Raw genomic sequence first — 22,927 nt, 5'->3', positions numbered from 1 at the left:
GCACCTGGGGGGTCATTAATAAAACGGTGCTATCTATACTGACTACAATGGAGGCAAAGTCTGACAGAAAGGCTAACAAAAATACATTTCACGCAGTGAAATTCTGCGCAACAGTTCTGCGCAACGGAACACGTGATAACAATGCACACGTGAAAGACGGTTTTTTAAATGTCAGTAGATTTATTAAAATTGAAATACATAAATACTGATATGTACGTAAGTATTCAGACCCTCTGCTATCAAATCAAGTTTTATTTGTATAGCGCATTTCTCACAAGATGCGACTCAATGAAGAAAACCTGACAGGAAATAAAAGAACCAAGAGTCATGGTCATTATTATCCCCCTCAAACAGATCAGGCATCTCAGTCCAGTTAGGGTGTAGTAACCTTCTTCTACAACTGAGTGGCGCTGTCACCCTACAATGATAATAAATCTCTCAGCGACCCACGCAATAATGTATCATAGATGGAGGTGTAGTAACATAATCTTGTAGTCACAATGTTTTAACATTCCGCACATAGTCAAGTTCACTCACAGAAGTTTTGACCTGCCAGAATATACTCGACTCTCTAGCGAAATCCGTTTGTCACTGCGTTTTATTAGTATTCACAAGTATTCACGATCAATAACCATTATTGATTGTTCTTCATTAGGTATTTATTCCTCCAATGCATCAGAAATTACATGTTCAGTATAATATTTTTGATGTGTGTCTATATTTTATAGTTACTTGCTGTTTTAACTCGTTGGTTTTTCATGTTTCTCCCTCCCTTATGTTACCATGGCCACAGTTAATATGGAGGGTGGTTATGATTATGAAGCCCTATTCCACGGGGAGGTAAGTTGAAACAATAGTCAGGCACAAATGCACAGGAGATAAACTGTTAAAACTTTAATGTGTGTCTCCCTCTTTTGCAGAAAAAGCTCATGAAGGCGTTCATGTTGCTGAAACATCCGGTGGAGGTCCCCTCCTATATAACAGCTAAGGACATGAGGAACTGGCTGTTAACGGAGAGGCCCTTCCTGCTGGATGAGTGAGTGATTTCTTTTTTTGTGATACATTTTTTATTATTATTTCAGGGAATAATACAAGGGAGTGGTAACAAAAACTTAAACTCAGGAGAGAAATACAATGACAAAATTCAAGTACAAATATAAAATTCCCATAAACCTGCTGGCTATGTCTATGAAGTCTAAGATCCACCTCTGCATAATCAAAGATGAGTGAGAGATTTTATCAAACTGTATAGATAGGTTGATATATTCTATGGATAGCAGTCTGATACATTATTTTATTCACATGAAGGTATGATGACATGGCAGAGAAAGAGCCCAACTTACAGCTCCATCTCCTTGAACTTGTAAGTAGCCTACTAGGACAACACATGAACATGTTTACTGACATACCCAGCAATAACAGGCAGTAAATTCATTTTATTAACATATTAGTGCCCTGACTCTCCTGCAAGAAATAATGTGGAATGTTGTGCACAGCTCTGGAGAGCCGCTCCTCGGAATGGAGAAGATGGAGGAGGAAGTCCGCAGGTAGATCCAGGATGAGCACCGCCTCTCACTGCTGATGGGCAGAACGGTATGACAACACAACACACTGCTATTTCCTGGAGACAAACCTCAAAGTGCTTGCTTGAGTCAACTCTCTGTCTGTCACATGAAGGTAACCATGGAGGGGATGGACCTGTTCCTGTGCAAGACCCGACCGGCTGCGGAGGAGGCGGTCAAGAAGATCCTCCTTCCTGTCCTCGCCTCACTCCTGAAGGAGGTCACTCTCTCCAGGGTATTTCGATTGGTTGGAGATCTCTCCCCAGAGATCGTAGAGATGGCCTTTGAACATCTCCTGGCTAGGTAATACAGAAGCATCATGCCTACTGTAAATGGACTGCACTTATACAGTGCCATATTCCAAAACGCTTTACAATGGCCTCTCATTCACCCATTCACACACACATTCACACACCAATGGCGGCAAGGTACCATGCAAGGCGCTGGCCCGCTCACTGGGAGCGATTTGGGGTTCAGTGTCTTGCCCAAGGACACCTCGACACGTGGCCAATCAGAGATTGAATCTCTGAACCGGCAACTTTGCGATCATTAGACGCCGGCTCTACTTCCTGAGCCACAGCCGCCCCATACTGTAAAATCTTATTTCACTTAAGAATGGCATCACAGAACAAGGCATCACATTACTGCAGTTAGGATTTTAGATAACAACATACAGGCATATATTATATTATTAAATATTATTTATTATAGATATTTTATTTTTATTTTATAGAAGTGACCTAACCCTAACCCTAACCCTAAATCCTTAACAGAGAACAGGTCAGAGGCCAAACTGAAGACCTCCACCATGGAGAAGACATGGGAGGCTGCTGCTGCCAGGGACATCAGTGGGCTGATGGAGAATGCAACTGCCTCTTTTCTCTCCCAGTCTGGAGAGGAAGTGCCTAAAAATGATGTTCTCTCTGCCATCACCAAGGCCATGGCCCAAAATAATTAAGACAACAAAATTATGTTATGAATATATAAAATCAGTGCCCTTTGCAGTGACGAGATGATGCATTAAAGTTAAGTGTATTACAAATGAGCCACGATCACAATAACATTAATGTTTTCCTGTGTAAGACACTACAGGAAATAATGTGTTGCTGTTCCTACTCTTAGACTGCTCTCCTCTGTTTGTTTACAGCCCTCAGAGCTCATGGCTATTGATTCCAGTGGTACGTTACTTTTACTGTTAATTTTCTAAAATCGCAACGAGTTAACATCATAAAACAAAAACCCTCACACCAATCATTGTGTCTAAAGTAACAGTTGTATTAATCATTTAATAAATGGAAGAACACTCAAGTATCTTGTCCTTCCTTCACAGAGGATAAAGCCACCAAACTGAAGACGAAGAAGAAGAAGGGAGGAGTTCGGAGGTTCTTCAGCCGCGTTTTCAAAATGATTAAGTGCATCAAGTGCCCCCCCCCCCCCACACACACACACACACACACACACACACACACACACACACACACACACACACACACACACACACACACACACACACACACACACACACACACACACACACACACACACACACACACACACACACACACGCACACACACACACACACACACACACACACACACACACACACACACACACACACACAGTGGCTGTTAGAACAGGTGGCATAATTATAATGAATTAAAGAATGCTTTAAAAAAATGTTGTGAACTGTAGCTACACGGACAGTTCTTCACCCTTTCACAGTTGTCACCCTTTTTACATAACATATAGTTAAAAGTCCCAGTGCTGTTATACTGTATATCGTAACTCATGGAATGCCTCTTGTCCAATCAAATCACTTGGTCGGAACTAACTGTTGTATATATTATTATCACTTTGGTTACAGTCACAGATATTTAGATTGCTGTATCTAAGGCAAGTAGAGAAAGGCGATTGGTCAAAACAGGTAATCTCACATCTGATTGGACCAGAAGGTAATCTCATCGCTGATTGGACCAGTAATAACCAGTAGTAATTCAGATTGTTGTATCTAAGGCAAGTAGAGAAAGGCGATTGGTCAAAACAGGTAATCCCACATCTGATTGGACCAGAAGGTAATCTCATCGCTGATTGGACCAGTAATAACCAGTAGTAATTCAGTCTTTGTCACCAGCGGGAATCTCCTCACTCGCGGACTTTCCTGAGGGGATTTAGGAGAGTCATCACATAGTTTGAAACCCGAATAATTCATTCCGAGATAGCTACCGACCAACCCCGTTTCCTTTGCAACGTTGGCACTTTTGTGAGAGTGAGGAAATGTTTTATTATCCTAATGTTCTTCGACGTCGCAGTGGCTGCTTTTCCACCATTTGGTAAGTCCATGACAACATGTAGCTAGCTAAGAGTTTAGCTTGATGCTAACAAGTTACCTCTGTAGCTAGCTTCTGATAAAAACCTCACTGAAAGGGATCTAGCTCATATAACTCAACTGGAAACTAAAGCCTGCACCTTTTCAGTTCAACCTGTGAGGAATAGCTGGATATGTATTTGTATGTAATACCGCTTTCATTCTTTGGGAAGAACCCTGATGTTACAATGCTGTTGGCTGTTCCATCTAGTTAATGTGATGTTTCTAGTGTATTCTGAGGTAATGTAATATAGTTAATGTGATGTTGTTGGTGTATTCTGAGGTAATGTAACATAGTTAATGTGATGTTTCTAGTGTATTCTGAGGTAATGTAACATAGTTAATGTGAGGTTGTTGGTGGTATTCTGAGGTAATGTAACATAGTTAATGTGATGTTGTTGGTGTATTCTGAGGTAATGTAACATAGTTAATGTGATGTTTCTAGTGTATTCTGAGGTAATGTAATATAGTTAATGTGATGTTCCTGGTGTATTCTGAGGTAATGTAACGTAGTTAATGTGATGTTGTTGGTGGTATTCTGAGGTAATGTAACATAGTTAATGTGATGTTGTTGGTGGTATTCTGAGGTAATGTAATATAGTTAATGTGATGTTGTTGGTGGTATTCTGAGGTAATGTAACATAGTTAATGTGATGTTCCTGGTGGTATTCTGAGGTAATGTAACATAGTTAATGTGATGTTCCTGGTGTATTCTGAGGTAATGTAACATAGTTAATGTGATGTTCCTGGTGTATTCTGAGGTAATGTAACATAGTTAATGTGATGTTCCTGGTGTATTCTGAGGTAATGTAATATAGTTAATGTGATGTTGTTGTTGGTGGTATTCTGAGGTAATGTAACATAGTTAATGTGATGTTCCTGGTGTATTCTGAGGTAATGTAACATAGTTAATGTGATGTTCCTGGTGTATTCTGAGGTCATGTAATATAGTTAATGTGATGTTGTTGGTGGTATTCTGAGGTAATGTAACATAGTTAATGTGAGGTTGTTGGTGTATTCTTTGGTAATGTAATATAGTTAATGTGATGTTGTTGGTGTATTCTGAGGTAATGTAACATAGTTAATGTGATGTTGTTGGTGGTATTCTGAGGTAATGTAATATAGTTAATGTGATGTTGTTGGTGGTATTCTGAGGTAATGTAACATAGTTAATGTGATGTTGTTGGTGTATTCTGAGGTAATGTAATATAGTTAATGTGATGTTGTTGGTGGTATTCTGAGGTAATGTAATATAGTTAATGTGATGTTCCTGGTGTATTCTGAGGTAATGTAACATAGTTAATGTGATGTTCCTGGTGTATTCTGAGGTAATGTAACATAGTTAATGTGATGTTCCTGGTGTATTCTGAGGTAATGTAACATAGTTAATGTGATGTTTCTAGTGTATTCTGAGGTAATGTAATATAGTTAATGTGATGTTCCTGGTGTATTCTGAGGTAATGTAACATAGTTAATGTGATGTTGTTGGTGTATTCTGAGGTAATGTAATATAGTTAATGTGATGTTGTTGGTGGTATTCTGAGGTAATGTAACATAGTTAATGTGATGTTGTTGGTGGTATTCTGAGGTAATGTAACATAGTTAATGTGATGTTTCTAGTGTATTCTGAGGTAATGTAACATAGTTAATGTGATGTTCCTGGTGTATTCTGAGGTAATGTAATATAGTTAATGTGATGTTCCTGGTGTATTCTGAGGTAATGTAACATAGTTAATGTGATGTTGTTGGTGGTATTCTGAGGTAATGTAATATACAGGCATGATAATCGCTCACCTTTCGGCGAAATTCGCCGTTTTGAATCCATAATAGACATCCATACTTTTTTTTTTTTTTATCTTGTAATTCTGCATGTGACCACCACTAGAGTAAATCTAAAAGAAATCAGATATGAGCACATGGAAGCTAATTATTCCACAAAAAAAACTTTCCGCCGGGACCGCCTAGCAGGTTCCGGGTCTCGTATCCTTCTCACCTTTTTCACCCCGACCCATTTTCATGCCTGATCTGGGTGGTTTTAGGTTGGCAGCCACGAAAGGAACCAGAATAACACGCAGGGAGCTTCTGAAGGTCAATGTTGGGAAAACATGGTATGTAAACCCCCCCCCCCCCCATCCCCTCCACTGTCTGAGGGAATACGAGGTATTGATTTAGCATTATGGTTTTATTGAAACTTCTGTCACAGCAGTACTAATTCTTGTACAGACCTTTCTGATCTCTTCAGACTACATCTTACCTGTCAGGCATTGTAACTGCCAATGGCCCCTGGTCATAGCATAGATTACTTTCTTGTAATGACTGATGCATAGATGATTCACTTACTTCAGACAAATGTATTTGTGTAAGTCGCTTTGGATAAAGGCATCTGCTAAATGCTTAATGATGTACATTGTGTGTCAGACTTTACAGTACAGCATGAGGCCACCAGACATAGGTTTAAATAACACATGTTATATTTCAAATATCTGTGCTTGACTGATGGCGCCTGGAGCAATTGAACCATTGTTGAATAATCCCCAAAAGTGCAAATCATGCCATTCAGGGACTCCAGACAGGCTCAAGTAAACGCTCAAGTATTTGAAAGGATTTCAAATAGTATTTGACCCAGGTCTGAAGGTCACACACTGGTGCTTTAGATCAGAATCTTTGATGGGTGTGTGTCTGATATGTGTCACGTTGATCCTAGTGATGACATCATGGACTATGTGATGGTGCGGGTGCCTCCCCTCCAACCAGGCCTCCCCCGGCCCCGCTTCTCCCTCTACCTGTCTTCCCAGCTCCAGTACGGCGTAGTCATCGTCTACCACCGCCAGTGTGCTTTTCTTCTGGGTGAGAGAGGGAGGGAGGGAGGGAGTGGGGCTGGGGGAAGGCAGGGCATTTTATGCCCTGAAATGAAGGGCATAACAAATGTCATTGTGGAAAGAACTGCTGTCGATACACACAGAAATGAGAGTAAGGTAAAGTAATACATCAGGTCTGACAGCTGCACAGTGAAGGGCACTGGTTGATCTGAAATACAAACCACCAAAGCCACAGGACCTACTACTACACGCACTCACCTCCATACACACTCATTGATAAAACACAGCACATGCAGCACATTGTCATTAGAGGTAGATACAACTCACTAAAGGATGAGGCTTACCGTCTCTTCAAAACACTCTGGTACACAATAATACCTTTTATTTTATTACCATTTAGCAGAATTAATTCGTAGTAGTAGTTTATCTTTCGTTACCAGCCAAACTGTTAGATTTATGACCTCCTCCACCGCAGAATGCAGCATAAACCATAAACACTTCAGCAAAGTTAGTTGTGATGGTACTGTAGATGCAGAATCACATCATCTTCCAGGTCACCCACGCAGAATCACCACGGTAACTGTGCAGCCTGTAAAATGAATGTGATGTCACACAGTACCTTGACCTCATGATATACTGTAGTAACTTCCCTGCTCTTTTCCAGATGAGATTCAGCAGACCATCGAGCGCCTGCTGCGCTCCAAGATACACATAAGCATCGACTTGCCTGAGCCTGACAGGTCAGGGGACACACATCATACATGCACGCTTACACACACACATACACAATGTCACCCACACACCTGCCCCAGAGTAGGCATTTACCATCGTCTCCCCTCAACACACTCAGAGTAAAGGGTTTGTTTTAGCCGTACTTCTCAGAAGTTCTCAAAGCTAAAAAGGGAAATATTAGTTTATTCGTTAACGATCGCGGTTAATTTGGCAAACCTTTACGCGGTAAAAAATTATAATTATAATACGCGAATTAATCATATTACCACGGTATATACAGAACTCTATATTAGTTACTGGGTTCAGGTTGCAATCTCATCTGGAGTCATGGGTTCAAATCCTGCTTCTGACAACTTTGTTTTTTACTTACATGTTACTAAATATGAAATACGGTGGAAATACACAGTAGTATTCGTTCAGTGGACCACTGACCAACAACGAGTGTTGGGTCATCGCAAATCTGAAGAGCCGCTCGTTTTGTGTGTTTGAGCTAATTCCCCTTCCTCTCACAAGGCTAAAGTACGGACCCCCCCTGGGGTCCCAAGGGTTAGGGTTAGGCCCTACCAGGATTAGGGTCAGGGTTAGGGTTAGGTTTAGGGTTAGAATCCTTGCGATCGTTCTGGCTCGTAGGGCCTAACCCTAACCATAACGAATTACTAAACCGAGGGAACTAATTACTAAACCGAGGGAACTAATTACTAAACCGAACGAACTAATTACTAAACCGAGGGAACAGATTTACTTAACCGAGGGAACGGATTCACACATCAAATAATGTTTTCCTACCATGTGACCCCAGGGGGGCTCCGTACTAAAGTGATCTCAAGAACGAATGGTATACTTTAACCTGTGTCCTTCTTAGTTTATGTAGGAGCTAAAGTATACAGTATTCTGTGATAGCAGTTCGAGAATGAAAACAACAGTGATCAGTTTGAAGAAAGAAACTGTCTGAAAGCAAGACATAAGCAAGACAAACTGTCGATTTCTGAAGTCCTGAAAGTCGGAACAGCGCCACAAAATCAACCAGTGGTCGAACAACAAATAAATAAAGTGTTTACAGGTTTTCGCTTTAACACTAACATCCAAACCTCAAACACAATGACCAAAACCTGAAACTGGTGTATTTTATCTCACACCAATTCTGACAAACACATTTCTTGCTTATCACTAATTTTGCCACGCTAAACCACCCAGTTAACAAAACACTAAATACAATTCTCTACATTTGGCACACACTTCCTTGATAAAATCTCTTGTGTTCACATGGAAAACACTACCATTCAGAATGCTAAACTCAAAACATCAATCACACTCCATATGGGCAAACACCTATTGCATTTGAATTAGCAATCATAGCTTAAGCAATAAGGGCTAAAGGTGAGCTCTCCTGTGTTGAAATATATCTGAAGTATATCAGGGCTGGATTCGTCATGCCAGGCGATACTTTCCCCTCTGCTTGGCCAGGGAGAACATTACCTGTGATGTTGACAAGGTCTTGTGGCCTTTGTGTAGACAGAGTATATGCAGAAGGCTTATTTTTTTCTTCTTCTGTTGTTTGTTCTGTATGAAGAACACTTTACAAATCCAACTGTCATTGCTGAGATGTGTACAGTATTTCAGAATAATAATAAAAAACGCAGCCAAAGTAAAGTAATTAAAAGCTAGGTTACTTTAGGGCGAAAATTATTTAATCAAAAACAACATGTACTATGTTAATTTCATGTGTGTTGTAGTGCCTATGAAACACTTGATCGATCTAGATCTTGTGTGCAACACTGACTCTTTCAAAGTGAAATATAGGCCCTTGGTATGGCACTAAATTGATGCAGGATGGCAGGTTTTTCTCCAGTGTTTAGAAATGTTGCTGTGGAATTGCATGAAATGTACAAAATATAGATTATGAATCGCCAATGATTCTGTAATAGCTGTTTAGCTGAAATGACGGCACTATGGACAGCAGGGTTCTCCCCAGGACTCTTGAACAGTATGGAGCTGGGTTGCATGATCACAACCCGACTCACGTTTATTCTTGTCAAAAGGAACATCATAACGCTTTCACTTTTGCTTTAGTTTTAACAACAATAGTGTTGTCGATCAAAGGTAGTTACTCTATCATTACTAAATATATAGTTTAATTTGCCTTGAAATGTTTACAGCGTGTGGCAACACCACTGTGTTTTAATCATTCATCTTTGTAGGGGGAGAGCCAATGTATGTTTTTCAAGTATTCGAGGGCTATGCGAAAATATATTTTGCGTAAGGGGAGGGTCGTCAATTTTGGTATTTTAGAGGTTAAATCCATCCGTGTACCACCCCCATCATAAATAAAGATCAGTCCCGTAACCCAGAAACACAACACGCTTACTGTAAGAAATTGTTATCTTCAGGGTAAAGGTTGTGGTTAGGTATACAGTAAGTTTATGTTTGGTTAGGGATAACGTTTCAGTCTAACCGGATGAGCAGCCTATAACCCTACCTGTAGCCTCGGTCTAACCATAAACTCAAACATAAGCTTGTAACTATGCTTACACTTATGCTCTAGTATGAGGACATCTCACCCCACTCCCTGCCTATGTGTCAGACCCACCTGGGCAATGCATAGCAGCCATTTTGCATTTAACATTGGCCCTTTTGTGTCCCAGACTAGCCCTGAACGTGGCTGATTCCCTGTTCCTTCTGGAGGAGGCTGAGGGGGCTCCAGACCCCTTCTTTGGTGTGATGGGCTCAGGAGACCAGCTCCCCAGTCCCTACAGGATCCCTCAGGTACTTTCAACGTTAACCAACAACAAAACATTTTCTCTACTTTAATTAGAGTTAGAATTCAAATTCTCTGTTGATTCATCAAATGTATTTACAAAGCATTATTCTAAGGCTTAGCACACAGAAAAGGTGGTATATTGATTGACCTTGTTTTATGGCGATTCTGTTACTTCCCCAACCAATGCAGATTATGGCGGCTGTGACTACACAGCGCTCTCCAGTGGTCAGTTCCAGAACCGCATCGGAGGGGGAGGGTGAGTCAATTCCTAGCCATGGTGAGTCAATTCCTAGCCAGGGTGAGTCAATTCCTAGCCAACCTCTACTAGTTGCAACTCTACAAGAAGCTTCTTTCTCGAGTTGCAAAAAAAAAGACACAGACTGAAACAGAAAGTGGGAATAAGGTCAAAATACTCACCAGAAGTTTCCGCTAGAAAGATAATAAGACATGTTAGAGTTGCCCCCCCCTAATATAAGCATGTGTGGATGTGACAGAATGGAATAGGTATATTGCTTCCACTTGTAAAATCCTCTAAAGATCTTTACGAGTTTCAAGGGCACACCGTTGCTTCCGGACAGGGCTAAAACATAGTCTGTTATTGAGATCAGATGACAAATCTTCACCAAGAGATCAGCGTCTCTAACGTTGGTACTTTTCCTCCACTCTCCCTTTTTTCTTTTCCTTCTCTTGTCTCTATGTCCCTCTCACCTCAGGTTTGAACCAATCCACGCCAGAAGCCATCACCCTGAAAGAGCCGGAGCCGGTCATGCTTCACTTCACTCAGGTGAAGGCGTGGGCCTGGGAGAGGGTTCTTGGATTAGCATCGAAAATTGTCATTTTGAAATTCATTCGTTTGAACTGTTTTTCCATATTATGAAAGTGCAGATTGTAAGCTTTCAAACGATGTGTCATACATTGACATCTGAAATCTAGTTGAAGAAGATATGCTTATTTGAATGTTGGTACCCCTCAAACCAAATACCGGAGAAAGACGCTCTGAATCAAAACACACGCAAAACAGTTGCTAGTAGCTAGCAAGGAACATCACTATGAACACCTAACTGCATTTGTAGCATCACATCACAACATGCTGATTGAACATCAACATGCTAAAAACACATAACTCCACATAATTAGATGATCACACAGTCCTTGCTTTTGCACACGTCCTAAAACGTAAGTTTGTTTACAAGCCATCTATCACTTACCTAGTAGTCCATGGCAGATGATGTAGTGAATACAATTCACAAATCATAAGTAACAAACTGTTGTTTGTTATAACCTCAGCAAATATTTTCAAGTCAAGACTAAAAACCCATCTTTTAAATATTGCCTTTAAATGACTCAATAATTAAATTATTATTATATAATGATTAAAGCAAGTTATTATTATTATTATTATTATTATTATTATTATATCGAGTGGGCTCTTCAACACTTCAACACTTCACATTTATATATATATTTTAAAAAGGTCATTTGCGTGACGTGAGAATCGCCGACATACAGACCTTTTCACCAGCAACATTATGTGACACGTTCTAATGCTTTGGTCCTCATATCGGCGACCAGTCAAAATGTTCTGACTTTTCTTTTGAAACACGGAACTACGTTTCAACATTGTTGAGAATCACAACACAAACTCGCTAGTCAAGCCAAAATACTGCAACGCAATGGATTCGGTGAGTAATCCCCACTGCTACCTAGTTAAACTATGACAATACTTAGCAGGCTCACAAAACAAGCTGCATTAGTTGACTAGTGATGTGTCATTTATTTTCAACAACAAGGAATTGTATTCACATTTTTCTAAAGAAAAGTCTGATCATTACATATGAGGATCAAAGCATTAGAACATGTCACATATGTGGTCTAGTAGTGGTCACTACTAGTCACTAGTAATAAAATCATAATATGAATAATTGCACTCCCAAATGGGCAATTTCAAGTATTCGTTGTAATGGATGGTCAGGGTTTTTTGGCCCACAGTTAACCACTCAGGGTTCATTTTGGCCTACCAAGCCAAACACACGGGCACTCCTGCACTGAATAATTGACTGATACCACAGTCTCCCATTAACGTTATGGGATCAGACCAGTGGGTTCTTGGCCTGATAACAACAGTAGTCCCTTACCTGATGCAACATACTTAAGACAGAAGAAATACACTGTGCAAGGACTTTGCCTTGGGTCTTCTGAATTCCCCCTTCAGAACCTGGCTGCCACCTACCAGAGCCCAAATATCAAATCGCCAAATCAGAAACTACCCAACTGAGATCCCCAAAACAAGAACAGCAAGATACAAAACATTACCCATCCCATTCTTTACAGGTCTCCTGAACGCCAAATAACGTAGGATGAACGTTTTAGCCTTACCCACCACCGCCATAGACTGTGCTGAATAATAAATCAAGATTCACTAAGTTATTAGCACTGTTTTTATCCAAAATTGTGTTTTATATTTTGATGTTGTATTTCGTTGATGTTGACGTAAGAATACTGTTCCCCACTGAATGGCTCAAGACACAAGTGTTGAGCTGGGTTTTTTATGGTTACTTATCTCTCTCTCCCTGTCTCTCTCCATCAGTTTGAGGGAGCGGAGCTAACTGAAGCCACAGGCAGAGTGATCGACTTGCTTCTGGAGCAGCCAGACCTATTCGACTGGGGTAAGAGAGATGAGAGAGGATAGTAGGATTCTCTAAGTAATGACAGGCGATCGATATGGACATTTGTTAGCGTGAAAGGAGTGAAAAGGTGTGTGTGTGTGTGTGTGTGTCTACTGGGAATGTCCAAGGGAGAAGCAAAAAGGCTCAGCAAGTATTGCTCTGTCTCTGCGATTATTGGCAGCCGCCAAATATGGCGGAGACGGTGTTACTTGTACCCGTGAGTCTTGTCCTGTTGTATGTGAAAGACATTGTCCATGTCTGTTTGTGAATGCATCCCATCTGTGCCTTCAGTATTTGTGTCCTTGTATACTTGTTTCTATGTGGACAGAAATAAATGATTAAAATGTGTGTGTGACAGACGCAGAGATTGAGGAGAGGGAAAGGGAGAGAGAGGGAGAGACGGAGAGAACAAGGGACCAGGAGGGAGCCATGACATCTATTGACCAGTAAGTCCCCTGGGACCCTTTCACAGGCGGATCTTACTGCCACAAGGGCTGTGGTCACTGTTCAAGTCCAGCTAGGACTTGAACAGTCTTCATTTTTGCTGTGTGTGTTTTCTGATTACAATAAATGAGGAAGCTAGATGGTTATTAAGATAGTACCCACCATTGTGTGTGTGTGTGTGTGTGTGTGTGTGTGTGTGTGTGTGTGTGTGTGTATGTGTGTGTGTGCATGTCCAGGCTGAAGGACACGGTGGTGGTGGGGGACAGTGTGTGGCTGCTGGACAAGGAAACGGGCCAGCCCATGGAGATGCCACTAGAGGCCCCGTACTCCTCAGAGAGAGAGGACGAGTCAGAGAAGGGGACAGAGAGAACACCGGAGAGAGCGCCAGAGAGAGCGCCAGAGAGATCGCCAGAGAGAGGGCCAGAGAGAACACCGGACAGAGCGCCGGAGAGAGCGCCGGAGAGCTCTTGTGGAGAGGTGTGTGTATGTATGTTTGTTTGTGTGTGTGTGTGTGTGTGTGTTTGTGCTTGTGTGTGTGTGTGTGTGTGTGTGTGTGTGTGTGTGTGTGTGTGTGTGTGTGTGTGAGAAATGGAGACAGTTACATTCAGTTACAGTCATCAGCCTAGCCTAATAGACTATCTAAGGTTACTCTTCTGCAACTTGTCCATGTGTGTCTGCCATCATTCATACAAAATAAAGTGCCAGAAGGCTTAACTGCCCAGAAAGCAGGAGTTAAAATGTTTAAAGGAAGAACTACATACAACACTCGAATAGCCGTTTCAGTTAAATATTTTTGACACAGTATTTCATATATTGGTGCCAGTGTTATGGCGCATTCGTCGGAAACCTTCGTTTTCGACTACACTGTACGGGCAAAGGTCTTTGCGGATAAACCCAGCGATAGACTTGGTAATAGTCGTAGCCCTCGTTTCAGCCATTCATATATACACACAGTCTTACCGTCACAACAATGATGTACCAGATATACACTCTGAAGTTCCCAGTGAGTTATGCGTTGAGCACAGTGAAAGAAAAGAGGAAGCACTTTTCTTTTTCTTTTCTTTTTTGGAGAATAGGACACATCGTGAATAAAGAATTTATTAATTTCCAGATTTCCAGTCTTCTACCTGGACACAAACATTCCAATAACTGTTAAATAACACTTTATAACACTTTATTATTAGTAATTGTATTTTTTATTATTATTACAAATTAACAAAAAATGTCAGGTTGGAGAGGATTGGAAGGGCTAGAAGGGAGATAGTGTGCTAGAGGGGGTGGAGACAGTTTGATAGATAGGCGGAAATGTATGTAATAAAGTGTTTGACGGTTGTTTATTTCTTTTCACGGTCGCCAGTTACACGCTTATACTATTACCGTCACAGACTCGCTGTAGTGTCTCAATAGGCCTCATTCATCAACCATGCATACACACAGCTTTGTTTGTAGATGTTTATTTTTTCTCTCCCTCCTTCTCTCTGCCTCTACATCCTCTCTCCTTCTCTCTGCCTCTACATCCTCTCCCTCCTTCTCTCTGCCTCTACATCCTCTCTCTCCTTCTCTCTGCCTCTACATCCTCTCCCTCCTTCTCTCTGCCTCTACATCCTCTCCCACCTTCTCTGCCTCTACATCCTCTCCCTCCTTCTCTGCCTCTACATCCTCTCCCTCCTTCTCTGCCTCTACATCCTCTCTCTCCTTCTCTCTGCCTCTACATCCTCCCTCCTTCTCTCTGCCTCTACATCCTCTCCCTCCTTCTCTCTGCCTCTACATCCTCTCCCTCCTTCTCTCTGCCTCTACATCCTCTCTCCTTCTCTCTGCCTCTGCCTCTACATCCTCTCTCCTTCTCTCTGCCTCTACATCCTCTCTCTCCTTCTCTCTGCCTCTACATCCTCTCTCTCCTTCTCTCTGCCTCTACATCCTCTCTCTCCTTCTCTCTGCCTCTATATCCTCTCCCTCCTTCTCTCTGCCTCTACATCCTCTCTCCTTCTCTCTGCCTCTACATCCTCTCCCTCCTTCTCTCTGCCTCTACATCCTCTCTCTCCTTCTCTCTGCCTCTACATCCTCTCCCTCCTTCTCTCTGCCTCTCCATCCTCTCCCTCCTTCTCTCTGCCTCTACATCCTCTCCCTCCTTCTCTCTGCCTCTACATCCTCTCTCTCCTTCTCTCTGCCTCTACATCCTCTCTCTCCTTCTCTCTGCCTCTACATCCTCCCTCCTTCTCTCTGCGTCTACATCCTCTCCCTCCTTCTCTCTGCCTCTACATCCTCCCTCTCCTTCTCTCTGCCTCTACATCCTCCCTCCTTCTCTCTGCCTCTACATCCTCTCCCTCCTTTTCTCTGCCTCTACATCCTCTCCCTCCTTCTCTCTGCCTCTACATCCTCTCTCTCCTTCTCTCTGCCTCTACATCCTCTCTCTCCTTCTCTCTGCCTCTACATCCTCCCTCCTTCTCTCTGCGTCTACATCCTCTCCCTCCTTCTCTCTGCCTCTACATCCTCCCTCCTTCTCTCTGCCTCTACATCCTCTCCCTCCTTCTCTCTGCCTCTACATCCTCTCTCCTTCTCTCTGCCTCTACATCCTCTCTCCTTCTCTCTGCCTCTACATCCTCTCTCCTTCTCTCTGCCTCTACATCCTCTCCCTCCTTCTCTCTGCCTCTACATCCTCTCTCTCCTTCTCTCTGCCTCTACATCCTCTCCCTCCTTCTCTCTGCCTCTACATCCTCCCTCCTTCTCTCTGCCTCTACATCCTCTCCCTCCTTCTCTCTGCCTCTACATCCTCTCCCTCCTTCTCTCTGCCTCTACATCCTCCCTCCTTCTCTCTGCCTCTACATCCTCTCCCTCCTTCTCTCTGCCTCTACATCCTCTCCCTCCTTCTCTCTGCCTCTACATCCTCTCCCTCCTTCTCTCTGCCTCTACATCCTCTCCCTCCTTCTCTCTGCCTCTACATCCTCTCCCTCCTTCTCTCTGCCTCTACATCCTCTCTCTCCTTCTCTCTGCCTCTACTTCCTCTCCCTCCTTCTCTCTGCCTCTACATCCTCTCTCCTTCTCTCTGCCTCTACATCCTCTCTCTCCTTCTCTCTGCCTCTACATCCTCTCTCCTTCTCTCTGCCTCTACATCCTCTCTCCTTCTCTCTGCCTCTACATCCTCTCCCTCCTTCTCTCTGCCTCTACATCCTCTCTCTCCTTCTCTCTGCCTCTACATCCTCTCTCTCCTTCTCTCTGCCTCTACATCCTCTCCCTCCTTCTCTCTGCCTCTACATCCTCTCCCTCCTTCTCTCTTCCTCTACATCCTCCCTCCTTCTCTCTGCCTCTACATCCTCTCCCTCCTTCTCTCTGCCTCTACATCCTCTCTCTCCTTCTCTCTGCCTCTACATCCTTTCTCTCCTCTCTACCTCTAACATTCCACTCTGCCGCTACATCCTTTTCTACCTCCTTCTCTCCGACACCTAGCTCCCCGAAGTTGTCCCCTCTCCTAAGAGACAGGGTCGCAGGCGACAGCTTGTTTTCGCCGACCCTCACACGCAGATCTCCATGGAGGCAATGCAGTTGCAGATCAAGGACCCTCTTGCTGAGACCATGCCCCTGGTAAGACCACCCACCCTCCTACCAGGCACCAGAGGAATTCACTGAAGGATTGATTCTTCAAATCAGTCAAGTATCTTTGTCTGGGTATCTAAATAGATCTTTTTGTTTTGTTTTAAGGAAGTACTGTTCAGTAGGCTGGTCACAATAAAAGGCCACTCTAAAATGTGCAGTTTTATCACATAGCACAATGCCACAGATGTCGCAGGTTTTGAGGGAGCGTGCAATTGGCAGCAATGTCCACCAGAGCTGTTGCCCGTGAATTGAATGTTCATTTCTCTACCATAAGCCGTCTCCAAAGGTGTGTCCGAGAATTGGAATTGGAAACGACTTTGGAGATGGTTTATGGTAGAGAAATACATTTTCAATTCACCGGCAACAGCTCTGGTGGACATTCCTGGAGTCAGCATGCCAATTGCACGCTCCCTCAAAACTTGCGACATCTGTAGCATTGTGCTGTGTGATAAAGCTGCACATTATAGAGTGGCCGGATCTGGCCTGCGGGCCGCCTATTGGTGATCCGTGCTTGAGGAAGTGTAGTTGACCTCTTTGCCTAGTATTGCTGTCTCTCTCTCCCAGTCCAAGGTGCTGATAGACCCCGCCTCCCGGTCCACGGCCGCCCCCGGAGAGCTCTTCAGCGCCCCCGCCTGCCGTGAGTATCTCATACCTCTACTGAGAGAAACTTGGATGACAAGGTCTGACGTTTCAGCGTACCCAGAGGTAGACATAATGGATCTTTCCCAGCGTATATATGCCACCGCAGATGATAGTGATGATATATTGTGAGTTGGTGGACATTGCGGTCTAGGGAGGAAGTATGCAGTTCAGTCCATGATGGATAGATGGACCCAGGAAGGGACGATTGGACGGATGGGTGGATGGATGGATAGATGGATAGATAGACAACCCTTGTGGCGTTTTTAGAGAGAGCGATCACATAAGTAGATGACTACGATTAAGATAAGACAAGTTTGCTTATCTTCTCTTTGCCCCCACCCCCACCCCTCCTTACCCTCTTCCCTAACACAGCTCACCTCCACCCTGACCTCCTGTCACTATGGCAACAGTGTGCTGTCCTCAGGAAGAAGAGCAGCAGGGAGGGGGGAGACTCTGAGGTCGACGTAGACATGGGGGTGGAGAAGGACAGAGAGAGGAGGGGCTCTGGCGTGAGAGGGGTAAATTCTTTATTTCTGTTGACTATGACCGCATTTGTTTTCATTCAACCATCAATCAATGAACATTAGTTTTTAGTAGGGATGTAACAATGCACTCAACTCACGATTCAATACGATTCACGATATGAGATTGTAGCCAAATTAGGACTATTTCTCAGACAAAAACTACAAAATACGCTTATTTGCACCTCTTCATTGCCAACAAAATAAGGAGTTATTATACTGTATTGTTTGTTTTTGTTGGCATATGGGATGTGTTCAGCTAGGCTCAAATCATATTTTCCAAAAGTATTGCTGCTGATATGTAGTTCCTATCTATATCCATATCTATTTGCATGTTCAAATGCATTGCCATAGTTGACATTTTGATGATGACCCTGCATGCATGCAGAATCACTTCTTCAACTGCATTCCCAATGTCAATGTAGCTAGCTAGTTTAGCTGTACACTTACAATAACACACCAACACAGCACCGACAATGCACACTTCAACAACAGTATTGCAAGACGAGTGCATCAAGCTACAACGTTATTCCACCACCGTTCCCCACGTTGGTTTGTTTGTTGATATACGTCGACCCATGATTCATCCAGATTATTGAGAGTACATTCTCTGTCACGACACAACATGTCTACAGTGCATGTGTCGATGAGTGTCCTCTGTACACAGGTCACACGAGAGCTGAGGGAGTCAGGACGAGCCCCCTCTGAAACCTCAGGTCAGACACCAGGGGATCTATCTCAAGTTTCAAGTTTATTGTTACATCACATTACACAAGTGTAAGAGAGTAACATTCTTAGGCTTCGGTTCCTGACATTATGTTGCAGCACAAGACATAAGGCAATAGACATCATTCAAGAAAGTAACAGTAGTACAGGACATACATGGAGAAAAAAATGCGCATAATACCAGATAAAGGTGACAATAGTACAGATAAGACAGAATACACTAGTGGTGCAACTAGTGATAATAGATAGTTCAGTAGTAAAGTGGCTAGGAGCTTAAGGTTTCTGTAGTCCGTTTACATGGGGTGTGCTTGGGGAAGATAGTCAATTGTCTACTACAGTGGGCTTGATCATGAGCCTGATCGATCACATGTTTCTTTCAGCTGTCTCAGAGCTCCAGGAAGTGTCCAAAGAACACACTCCGGCCAGCAGACGGTGAGAGATGAGAAAAAGAATTCAGTGAACATTATCTCTCTAGAAAGAGGATGAGAGCGACTGAAATATAAATTGAATATTAAATATAGATTATTATTTTTTAAAGGGGGGGTTAGTAGGAGTGGCTTGACATCTAATCTGGCGTCCATAATCCCAGGTGCCATTTTTTACATTTTGTCAGGGTGTAGAGGGCAAGTAGCAACGTGTACTAACATTTTCATGTCAAAAGTCAATTCTTAGAATTGTAACTGATGGCTAATGGGTGAAGATACTCTACCTAATAATGGTGTGTGTGTGTGTGTGTGTGTGTGTGTGTTTATGTGTGGGGGGGCAGGTCTCCCATAGAAGAGGAGGTGGTGGTGGCTATGGAGGACATAGTGGAGGAGTGTGTCGACCTCCCTGAGAGAGAACCAGAGCTCACCCCTGAGAGCCTGCTGAGGTAAATGTCGATGGGTCCGACTGCATTTTTCACAATCAGTTAGATGATGGATGCTAAATGTCATTTATCGATCGTGCATGCTATATTTATGCTGACTTAAATTATCTTGTTTATTCAAACTCGTATCTATGTCCACGATGTAAAATAAATAACCATTTCATAGGTCTGTGTTTGAACTGTGAAGTTAGTCATGTCAGTTTGCCTGTGTCTCAGCATCACTGGAGATCGCTGGGTGTTTTGTTTTGAAGTATTGAAGTATTACAGTTGCCAAATGGTGGTATGTGAATTTACTATTGCAAAGTTTACATTGAACAACATTATCGTGAGCAGTGGCAATAGCCCATGGCAACAACTGAGAGGGGATGAATGAACTCAGCGAGGTTGTTATGTAAATGAATGAAAAAACACGGCCACATGCATTTTTTAATCTCACAAATACTGAGTACTTGTAATGGGTTTTTTCGATTTGTCGATTAGATATCTTTGTATCGATGCGGAAGTCCGTGATTGACTGATAGATAAATGGATCAACCTAACCCGTCCCTACGGAGCACCCTTCATCAGAGAACCACAGGTAAACCACTATCAATGCTACAATAAACACTCCTCTCTCCTCTTCTTCATCTCCCTCTCCAGAAAGGTGTCATTGGAAGAGGACTTCCACTCTCTGCTGCCCCCTGATGCAGACCGCAGTACTGCAGCTCAAATGTTCTTCCAACTGTTAGGTGAGGAGTTGAATGACTGAATTGATGATAGAGTGCCATATAATGGCGTGTTAAATTGGATTTAAATCTGAAGATTGCTCCCCATTGCTGTCAGGATTGCAGAGTCTCTCCCTATCTTCTGCCATAGACTTCATCTTTTCAGGCTACACCTTAACTGTCCCTCCTTAAACCTCTGAATCCCCCTGTTCAGTTTCTCAACTGTATATTACCAAAAAAGGTGTCCACTAAATTCCAAAAATGTAAATGGAAAGACTGACTTTACTTTCCACTTCACTTTTGGCCCTGAAAAGTGGGCTGACCTTATTTATTTTAGAATAGAACTTTGTTGTCCAACCAAAGATGGACCACTGTTTGGGGCTCAGCTCAGGCATTAGACACTTGTAGGACTACATAGGGGTAGTGGTGGTCTAGTGGATAGTGAGTTGGACTTGTGATCGGAAGGTTGTGAGTTCAAATCCCGCCTGAAGCTCCCGCCTGAACACTACTAGTGTGCCCTTGATTAAGGCACTTAGCCCTCAGTTACTCCAGGGGGAATGTCCCTGTAATTCGTAATTGTAAGTCGCTTTGGATAAAAGCGTCTGCTAAATGGCAAAATTATTAAATTTAAAATTATTACTACATGGGGTCGGTCTTCTGGTTCTGGTGTGTTCTGACCTGTATGCCACTGTGTTTGTCCAGAGCGGGTGACTGGCAGAGAGCTGGGTGTGTGTCAGGGGCATCCCTACGGCCCCATCACTGTCATCCCCTCCCACTCCCCCCGGACAGCCTGAGGTACAGAGTGGGACCTGGACACACACACACACACACACACACACACACAGACTTTCACAAATGCACACCATGCGGGTTCACACACCCAATCACAAATACACAACAACTGGTTCACACAAGATATACACTTGATTGACAACTTTCACAAATGTACACTCACAGGCACTCACAGTGATACTGATATCCACCAGGTGCTTAGATATTATACAGGCACACAGACACACACCCACACACAGATACATATACACACACAGAATACAGTCTGATGGTTATGGCTTTTAACTGGGTACCCACTGATAAACCATACATGAATTCAATTGGCCTTTTCACTGTCTGGTGTTAAAAGAGATGCAGGGTGCAGGGTCACTAGGGCTTCGTTCACATGGCAGTGAAATGCGACCCAAATCCGATTTTTTTGTGACTCAGGTCTGATTTATGCATGACCATGTGAATAGCGCAAATCACATGAAATCTGACTTTTTAAAATCAGACCTGGGTCGCGTTCAGAGGTGGTATTATATCGAACTATGGCAAGCCGTTTTAACATTTATTAGCTACAATGGATATTCATTAATGATATCTGCAACATCATTTTGCCTAGTCAAAACTCAAATTCAAGATATCTTTAATTATATTTGGACTAATCAAAACTCACATTTTAGATATCTGTTATTATATTTTGACTAGTAAGATTCAAATGTATTTTGCCATTCAAGTGTATGGGGTTTGTCATTACAGATATCTACAATTCAGTTGTAGATATCAGCTATTCACATTGCCGATATCTGCAACTGAATTATGACTAGTTGTAATTACAGTTTCAGATATCTACGGTTTCATTCTGACTAGTCATACTTCCAGTTCAAGATATCTTTAATTCCCATTAATTCAAGATATCTACATTGTCCTTAAAGATATCTTAAATTAAGTTGAAGATATCTTGAATGAAGTTGTAGATATCTCAAACTGGAATTAGGAATAATCGTAATTTAATTGTAATAATACATTTTATTTATATGGCGCCTTTCATGGCACTCAAGGTCGCCGATTGTAGATATCTATTATAAAGTTATAGATATCTTGAAATTCATTTTTAATGATTGATATCTCAAATTGGTGATATCTTTAACTTTCATTCTGCCTAGTCGAAATGTTATTACAGATATCTTAAATTAGAGTTTAGACTAGGCGAAATGACGTTTCAGATATGTCTGTTGTTGTCAGAAAACGCTGGAGCAGCTTCAATTACTGCGCTGTAGATTTCTAGTACAAGCATCTAGTGAACGAATCTCACGTTCACCACAAATCCCTTGATGATATATTCTCTCTATTTCATGGCATTTTCGCGCTATCCTATCCACCACAGCAACCGCCATTGCTTCTGCCAACACTCATCAAATGCTTTGCTGGTCCCGCCAATATCATGAGATACCTCGCATCATGAGCATCGTCATGCAATACAATTCGGACTAGTCATAATGACGTTTGAGATATCTGCAACTATTATTTTGACTAGTCAAAACTGAATTACAGATATCTGCAATGTCATTTAAGGATGTGTGACGAGTTGAGTGTCGTTTTCGGTGACATCACTGCTGATATCTGTAATTACATTTTGACTAGTCAAAACTGAATTACAGATATCTCTAACTGTCGTTTTGACTAGTCAGAATGACGTTATAGATATCTTGAATACAAATTTAGACTAGTAAAAATCGAATTTCGACTAGTCA

The 22,927-nt window shown here is 42.4% G+C and overlaps 1 protein-coding gene across 1 annotated transcript; it reads left to right on the top strand.

The window, feature by feature from the left end:
- Positions 1 to 783: 783 nt before the first annotated feature.
- Positions 784 to 21,193, top strand: LOC308168862 (meiotic recombination protein REC8 homolog; the record flags this gene model as incomplete). The annotated part of the gene is made up of 19 exons (XM_080543506.1): positions 784 to 840; positions 921 to 1,036; positions 1,309 to 1,363; positions 1,678 to 1,865; positions 5,968 to 6,036; positions 6,633 to 6,775; positions 7,412 to 7,487; positions 10,122 to 10,242; positions 10,427 to 10,493; positions 10,951 to 11,021; positions 12,825 to 12,903; positions 16,802 to 16,926; positions 17,503 to 17,575; positions 17,953 to 18,089; positions 18,769 to 18,817; positions 19,208 to 19,259; positions 19,594 to 19,698; positions 20,335 to 20,423; positions 21,102 to 21,193. 19 exons carry the CDS (start codon positions 784 to 786, stop codon positions 21,191 to 21,193), a joined length of 1,764 nt encoding a protein of 587 aa, XP_080399632.1.
- Between the last annotated feature and the right edge of the window lie 1,734 nt (positions 21,194 to 22,927).

This window comes from Nansenia antarctica, assembly GCF_963989245.1.
Source record: "Nansenia antarctica genome assembly, chromosome: 12".
Lineage (NCBI taxonomy): Eukaryota > Metazoa > Chordata > Actinopteri > Argentiniformes > Microstomatidae > Nansenia > Nansenia antarctica.
Note: the sequence above shows the minus strand (reverse complement) of the source record. Positions and strands in the feature narration are given on the sequence as shown.